General features: G+C 46.2%; 3 protein-coding genes across 8 annotated transcripts in view; 2 read left to right on the top strand and 1 right to left on the bottom strand.

The window, feature by feature from the left end:
• The window catches only part of LOC128872238 (triple functional domain protein), a 22,271-nt gene extending 19,318 nt beyond the window's left edge, over positions 1–2,953 (top strand). For 4 of the 6 annotated variants that reach the window (XM_054114705.1, XM_054114706.1, XM_054114703.1 and 1 more), the window contains 5 exons: positions 137–680; positions 803–1,289; positions 1,386–1,727; positions 1,805–1,997; positions 2,137–2,953. In XM_054114705.1, the coding sequence (XP_053970680.1) occupies positions 137–680; positions 803–1,289; positions 1,386–1,727; positions 1,805–1,997; positions 2,137–2,244 (1,674 nt within the window). In that variant the 3' untranslated portion in view covers positions 2,245–2,953. Of the gene's footprint in view, positions 1–136; positions 681–802; positions 1,290–1,385; positions 1,728–1,804; positions 1,998–2,136 lie in introns of those variants that run through there. The other 2 variants (XM_054114708.1, XM_054114710.1) reach the window with 2 other exon arrangements.
• Positions 2,214–5,747, bottom strand: LOC128872240 (transcription factor E4F1-like). The gene is made up of 3 exons (XM_054114712.1): positions 5,451–5,747; positions 4,981–5,372; positions 2,214–4,797 (listed from the first exon to the last, which is right to left on the bottom strand). Exons 2-3 carry the CDS (start codon positions 5,278–5,280, stop codon positions 2,977–2,979), a joined length of 2,121 nt encoding a protein of 706 aa, XP_053970687.1. The 5' UTR covers positions 5,281–5,372; positions 5,451–5,747; the 3' UTR covers positions 2,214–2,976.
• A 282-nt stretch (positions 5,748–6,029) lies between these two features.
• LOC128872239 (ubiquitin carboxyl-terminal hydrolase 31-like) overlaps positions 6,030–7,836 on the top strand; it is a 10,197-nt gene continuing 8,390 nt past the window's right edge. Inside the window, exon 1 of the mRNA XM_054114711.1 lies at positions 6,030–7,298. Within this exon, the coding sequence (XP_053970686.1) occupies positions 6,396–7,298 (903 nt within the window). The 5' untranslated portion in view covers positions 6,030–6,395. The remainder of the gene's footprint in view (positions 7,299–7,836) is intronic.

The following is a 7,836-nucleotide window of genomic DNA, read 5'->3' as shown; positions in this document are numbered from 1 at the left end:
AGAGAGAGAGAGAGAGAGAGAGAGAGAGAGAGAGAGAGAGAGAGAGAAAACACTAGCTAACGAACGAGCCAGCGCATGGAGGTTCGAAAATGTTGGGTGTAAACGATTTGGCAAAGTTAACAGGGAGATTCCGCAGATCGTTCCAGGTAGCAGAGTAAGGTTGACCGCTGATTGGGGCAAATTACATGCCGGAGAAGAATTGGAGATCTCTCGACTGGACGGTCCAGGCTTGATCGTCTCTCCGGTGATCGGAAAGAAGGAAGAGTTTTGGATACCGGCGAGTCTCGTTCCAAATTCGTCAATCAGCCGCGCATGGTCGTTTCGTCCGCGAAAAATCGATTCCGATGGAGAGAGCGTCCGTCTTCCGCAAGAGATGAACGCGGAAGAGAACGGTCCTCCCGCGATCTTGACTATTCCGTGTTCGATCAGGGCGACGGCCGGTGGCGTGGCTCGACTCGTGCTGGAGACGCGTCGCGTCGAACGAGCGCGCGTCTCTTGGAGAAAGGAGGGCCAACGATCTAACATCGAGGGAGGTGATCGATATCGACTCTGCCGAACAACCGATTCCCTTTCTCTCGAGATCGCCCCTTGCCTGCCCTCCGACTCCGGAATTTACCATTGTCGCGTCGAACATGAAACAGGTTCTTCTTGTTCGGCCAAGATTCCACTTCGAGTTGTAGGTACGTTGCTCGTTGCACGCTTTACGCGCACACGGCACGTAATTCGCGATTACACTTTTTTTAACTTTTAGGTGCACGTTCAATCGAATCCATACGTAAACGTACGTCTATCTATCTTGCAGGGATCGAGCCAAACGCTTGGAACGATACGATCGAGATCACCGTACCCCGACCGAGTCCATCTACCAACGAGTCACCGATAATCGACCAAAAGACTACCGCAATCTCCAATTCCCAGAAGAGGAGTGGCAGTGCCAGTGCCAGTGCCAGTGCCAGTGCCAGTGCCAGTGCCACCACCACCACCACCACCGCCACGGGAACAAATTTGGAAATCGCGACCCGAGAGGCGGAACAATTTACCTATGTAGGAACCTACGTACAACTAGAAGAGCTGGGAAATGGTAGATTTGCTAAAGTATACCGTGGAAGGGATCGAGAAACTGGCCGACAAGTGGCGCTCAAGCAAATATCTCGAGCGAAGCAGCCACGATCGATGACGCGCGCAGAGTTTGATTTACTTGGAACCGCTCGTCACGATAATATCATTCGAGCGTTTGCTCTCTTTGAAGATATGCCACAATCCGACATCGACACTATCGTTTTGGAACTGTGAGTTTCCAAATCTCTCTCTCTCTCTCTCTCTCTCTCTCCTCTAGCACATCGACTCGACATCGAGTTTTCTACGTATCTTTTTGTCTCTTACAGGGTCAACAACGGTACGACCTTGTTCGCATATCTCGGTGAAAAGACCGACTACACGGAAGCAACCGTTTCGAGGTATACCGGTCAAATATTATCCGCGCTCCAATGGTTGCATTCGCGACAACGAGCTCATTTAGATCTAAAGCCGGAGAATGTTTTGATCGATCGAGAAACCGACGCTGTTAAATTGATCGATTTCGGTGAAGCTGTCAGAACCGCACCTCTCGATCAAGTCGTTCCGCCCGTTGATTTGGAATTTGCGGCACCGGAATCGGTCCTCGGTAGACCGATAGGCTCCTATACGGACATGTGGGCTACCGGGGTATTTCTATACGTACTTTTAAGGTATCCTTCTCTTTCTTTTACCATTTCTTGCGATTTCTTTTCCGATCGATACACCGATTAAATGTTCTCTCTTCCAGCGGCCTCTCACCCTTTCTGGACGATTCCGTCGAAGAAACAACCACCAATATATTGAAATGTGATTTTTGTTTCCCCGACGAATATTTCGAAAGGATATCGACCGATGCGAAACATCTTCTCAAGAAACTGCTATGTCTGCGCGGAGAAGAGAGACTGACTGCTCGAGTTTGTTTGTCGTCACCTTGGTTTCAGGTAACGCGTCGCCAACTTTCCCAATCCCTTTCTCTTTCATCCCTACTAGATATCGCGTCGACGTAATTTCAAATTATTATACATTCCGATACCATCGACTAATCGGATCTCGTTCTTTTTCTTTTGTTTTCTCTGACAGGTACCGATTGGCGCCACGATTCCTTCTTCACGAATGATTGCGTTTATCGACCGACGCGCGCACCGCTCGAAATCTCGTCAGGATCGAAACAGTAGTTTTTATTCGTGAACAAGCTGTACATCATTCACAAAGGACACGTATTCATCCGTGGTGAATTTTATAAGATTCTGGCCAGCGATTTCGGCCGATTGTAAATAAAACTGCAGCCGCAAAGAGCTGCTCGCGCGCAAGTATTCCCAATTCCCCTGTCGAGCCGTGTGTGTGTGTGTGTGTGCGCGCGCGCGCGCGCGCTGACCCACACTCTTCAAATTGCCTGCTATATGAAATAAATAACACACACCATCACTGTACCGATTACATCCTGACAAACTCACGCAGAGTTTCTCTTTGTTACGTGTAAAATGCATTTTTGTCGTTACATTTCGCGTACTCGTGTACTTTTTAATGTAAAAACAAACAGCATTAACTGGGCCAATTATTGTGTTTTTGTAGCCTCGAATTTTTATACCTTTTTTAATCAAACTACTTTTATCGAATTTCACAGATAAAAAACGAAACGAAACGAAACGAAACGAAAAAAAATAAAGAAAATTCTATTCCGTGTTGGCTGTTTTTATTAGACAAGTTTAAACGATTCGTTGTTTATTATATTTCATATAATAGGAAATTTCGATGAATCGTCGTGACAGGAATGCTCACGATACTACTACGACCTCCGAACGATACCCCTCTTGGACGAGCAACCTTGTAAAATTTTCTTTCACCGCTCTAGAAGCGAATCGATTCAAATAAATCACCAATGTATTAAATAAAAAAAGGCACGCGTCGATTAGACACAGATCACGGCGACACTTTTACGCGTTTGCAATCGTCCAAGCACGACGTTTCTTTTCTCTTTACACCGCGACAACGGATTCGATGAACGTTCGGGTCTACGGTGTCGTCCACCTTTTCGTTGCAATCCGGACAGTTGTCGAATTTGTTCTCCTCGAATCCACTCTGTTCAGTATTCATTTCGATCGTACGGTTCGAACTTGTCCTAGTATCGAATTCTTCTATCGATTTCGATTCTAACGTTATCGCATCGTTCGAAGCTGCGACTCTGCCGAGACAGTACTTTTCTTCCTGTTTTTCTTTTTCTTTTTCTTTTTCTTCTTGTTCGTGTTGTAGCGCGACTTTGCCAGCTAAACTAGATACCTTGCTATCGATTCCTTTCGAGTCGCCTACATCCAATTGCAACGCGACGACCGCGCTCGTTTCGGCATTACTTTTCATATGTTGTACAAGAATTTGCTTCGAAGTAAACGTCACTCCGCACGACTCGTAAGAATAACGTATAGCATCGCGCGGCTGACACTCGTTCACGTGCTCTCTTAATACTCTTTTCTCGAGAAATTCTTCTTGACAATGTTCGCAGCGATATCTTGGTTGTCCGTGACGCAAAACGGCATGTTTCGAAAGTTGAGATTCGCTCTCGTAACAAGCCAAACAAACGGTGCACATGTACCGAGGTAATTGAGAGTGATCGTTTACCAAATGTATTTCCAACTGTCGTTTCGATTTGAATGTCTCGTTACAAAATTGACAACGTATACACCGAGTTTCGTACTCGTTTTTCGTCTTGTTCCCGTCGGGAGGATTCTCGACGTCTACCTCAACTATACTTTTCATTTCGGTATTCGACTTTGCATTCGTCTCCGATCCCGAGCCTGCCGTCGCTGCCACTACCGCCTCTACCGCCTCTACCGCCTCTGTCCTTACCGTATCCGTATCCGTATCCGTATCCGTATCCGTCTTGATCGTTATCTCTGCCGTTTCCGGCATCTTTCTTTCCAATTTTTCCTCTGATTCGGTCAATTTCCCATCATCTTTCGAGTCTTGATATTTTTCACGGTTCATTAATTTTAAGACATCCGACCAATCGAGTTCTTCGTCGCTACGACACGTATCCATCAGCAACGAAAACACCGTACCAGCTTGGCTTTCTTTGTCGAACGATACTGCCTTTTCGTTTCGAGAAGAAACTTTGTTCTTTCGTATTATCGGTTCTTTAACGCTGGAATCGTAAATCGAACTTGCGATCGCATCGTTGTCATCTCGTCTATGGCTCGTAATCGACATTGAAATTTGATTCGATCTGAGCCTCGATCGTGCTCTCCCAGCGTATCCTCGAGTACGAGGTCTACCTCGACCACGTCGGAAAATACCACCGCGTGCAATTCTTGGGCCGCGATCTTGCTCTTCGATCTCCTCGTTTCTTTGTTCCGTTTGCTCCTTTCGCATATGCTCACCGAGCGTATGCAGAGGTTTCCTGGGCGTGTTGTTCGATCGTGTATTTGGGAATACATGACGCAACGTATTGTCTGCTACGTAAATCTGTTGAAAAAATTTGAAAGACTGCTCCAACTTGTCGACGCAGTCGTCGCACATCTTTGTCGGTAAAGCATCCTCGTCGTCAATTTCTATCAAAAGTTTCAATTTTGACAGAAGGCTCATCTCTGTGCCCTTTCCCTTGGTGGTCATACTTACAAGGTTTCGCTTTTTGGTAGCACACGTTCTACACCATTGATCCGCTTTGAAGTCAAAGAGACACGTTTCCTCCGACGGTTGATCGATTCGTACATCTGGCATACAACTTTCACCGCCGTTTACTTGAATTTTCTGAAATTTAACAACCGACAACTAAATGTAGCCAACGACGACGTAGATATTTTATAGCGTAGAAATCAATGTCAATGGAAATTTATCAACGTAAAGAGAATAACGTTTCTCCTCTGCTGCTGTAATCGATTTTAACATCCGGATACCTAATTTGCACGTATAAGAAAGACGAAACATACGTACCCTTGGTGCTCTTGCGTTCTTTAACGTCCTCGAAACGTTGCTCCAGTGCGGAGAAGGGACTGCATTTTCCTTCAAAGTACCTTTGCTAAGGTAACAGTCGTCTGTGAAGTGATTGTTACAAACAAAAAATTTCATAGACCGCAACGCGTTCAAGTCTTTTCCAATTAGATCTACGTGACCACTGTTGATCAACCATCTGACACAGAGACTGGTATCGCAAACGGGAAGTTCGTGAAGTATATGCTCTTTTTCTCGGGCATCAAGGCAATCGATGTATTTACATTTGGTTACTTCTTCCATTCTTTAATCCTCCATTCACAGAGAACACGTAACGTTCAATTGTTTTCCAGCGAAACGGTTCCAGGTACCCTTTAACTCGCCGATAAACCTTTCTTTTGAAAGATCACGAAAGACAGGTTAGGTACAGCTGAAACGTGAAAAATGGTGAAAAACCAACTAAAACCAACTACCGTGTTAGTTGGTGCTAGTGTCAACGTCAGCTACAGTCCTGGCCAGTTGTTGGTGATCACTTGAGGATTGATTAGTTGAGGATCACAAGAGGACAAAAAGTAACGTTCCTCGATGAACATCGATGTTCATAACCTTCGTAACTTTGCTACCGATGCCGATATAACTAGGAACCGGATCGATCGGAACGAAACCACATGAAACGAAACTGCATGAAACTCGACGAAACAAAAAGCAAAAAAGTTGGATCGAATGTCTAATGCAGCTCCCTCGGCTCTATCTAATTTCTAATACGACGGAATGACACGCGAAACACCGGTATCGTGTGCGGCGCCACTGATCACCCGTTGAGACTCGCCGAGTGTGTTGTTGTTGCTTGTCGATATAACAACCTTCGAAATATATGAAATATATTACAAGTAAGATTTAGCAAGTACGTATAGTGCGTACGTTAAAGATAATTTGAATTACGGGCAGAATCGAGGATCGGGTAGAAGCTAGCGCCGCTGAGTAGCGAGTAGCAGTTTCGCGAGTAGCAGTTTCGCTCGGCTAGTCTAATGCATAGGTTATCCGTGATTCGAGCTGTATGGTATAGTCAAGAGGAATTGGTAGAGGGCAGGCGGGAGGATTTAGGATGGAAAGGTGATTGGGTGGTGTAGTTTCTCGTCAGTGGTTCCGTGCCGTTCCGTGTAGTTTATGGGAAAGACGTCGCGAAGAGAAATCGTGGAAGCCCGTGATAAAACGCAAATGGCCGCTCGAATGTTTAAGAGCGGGTCGGGTTTACGCGCATGACGTTTTCTCCGTGGTGAGTGATTAACGGGCACGACGTCGAGATGTAAAATATACGGCGCGTAGCGATCGTTGGTTAAAGTGAGCATGATGTGATCGGATCGGATCAGATCGGGTAGGCGGAAGGGAAGCGTGAACGGTTGTTTCCGTGGCGGGCGATGGACGGTGAGAAGAGCAGTGGCAGTGCGGTGATGAAATCAGTGTCGGAGGGTGAGTTGGGCGTGGAAGAGGTTAAATTGTCCGAGGCGAAAACACGGGATTCCGCGTCGCGATTGAAACGCACGTTCACGTTGCCAAGGAATCCATTTCAAAGTGCCGGTAGGATGTCACGGCGACGTCCGAAACAACAGGCTCGTGACACGAAAGACAGCGGTAGCGGAATGAGCGGCAAAGAAAGAAACAATATGCAGCAGCAGCAGCAGCAGCAGCAAGTAGAAAGCATGCAACAAAATGTGGGCCGATTGCAAAGCGGCGGTCAAGGGTACCCGGAGAGGACCGGTGTAAAGAAAGTGTTCCGCAGGCCGTCTTGGAGGAAATTTATCAACAAAATGGTACAACACATGTCGAACGTGGCCACGCAAAACCATAAAACAGCCCACAGAGACGATCTTGGCTCCAGTGCCGGAGATATAAGGGTGCCTCCACCTAGACCGGCGCATATTCCACCGGATAGAGTACCAGGGGTGATAGGTTTACGCAATCACGGTAACACGTGTTTCATGAACGCCGTGTTGCAGTGCCTCTCGCACACAGACATACTCGCCGAGTATTTTGTGTTGGACCAGTACAAGGTCGATTTGTCCCGACGGAATAAACTCAACTCGAAGAAATACGGAACGAAAGGAGAGATCACCGAACAGCTAGCCCTTCTGTTAAAGGCCATCTGGAGCTGTCAGTACGATCCCGAGATGAGCACGGCGTTTAAAAGCGTCGTCGATAAATACGGAAGCCAGTATAGGGGTAATTTGCAGCACGACGCTCAAGAGTTTTTGCTCTGGCTATTGGATAAAGTGCACGAGGATCTAAATCAAGCGACAAAAAAAAAATATAAAATCATCAAGGTGAGTGAAAGAAGGAAAGAAATGTGCCTTTTTAAGATTTCGGCGTATATAGACAGTTTTCAACGGGCGCGGCTCATTGTTTCTCGCAACCGTTGTATGCGACGGACAGGTTTATCATCGTTCACGACGATTCGTTACGTAATACCAATAATTATTTATCGGACAATCTTATTATAATTTCCTTGCGACTTGTGACTCGCTGTACGAGTACGTCGATAGAAAGCTACGAAATACCTTTTCTCGAAAGGTTATTCGGTTTATCTCTGGTCCGATTTCTTTACACTTTGGAGAAGACGGGGGCAGTTGGTCGCAACGGGTCCTTAACCTACATTTATTTCCCATTAAAAAAGAGTGTACGTGCTACGCTTTCTGAACGGTATCAAGCCATTCAAGCTTCAAGCTTGGACGAATTCGCGGGAAAGTGAACGTTTCGTCAAGAACCAAACATTTAATGGAAACACGGACTAGTTACGATTCTGTGTGTGTGTGTTTCTCTCTCTCTCTCTCTCTCTCTCTCTCTCTCTCTCTCTCTCTCTCT

The sequence above is a fragment of the Hylaeus volcanicus genome, chromosome 2, assembly GCF_026283585.1.
Source record: "Hylaeus volcanicus isolate JK05 chromosome 2, UHH_iyHylVolc1.0_haploid, whole genome shotgun sequence".
NCBI lineage: Eukaryota > Metazoa > Arthropoda > Insecta > Hymenoptera > Colletidae > Hylaeus > Hylaeus volcanicus.
The sequence above is the reverse complement of the archived record's forward strand: the minus strand, read 5'-3'. Positions and strand labels throughout refer to the sequence as shown.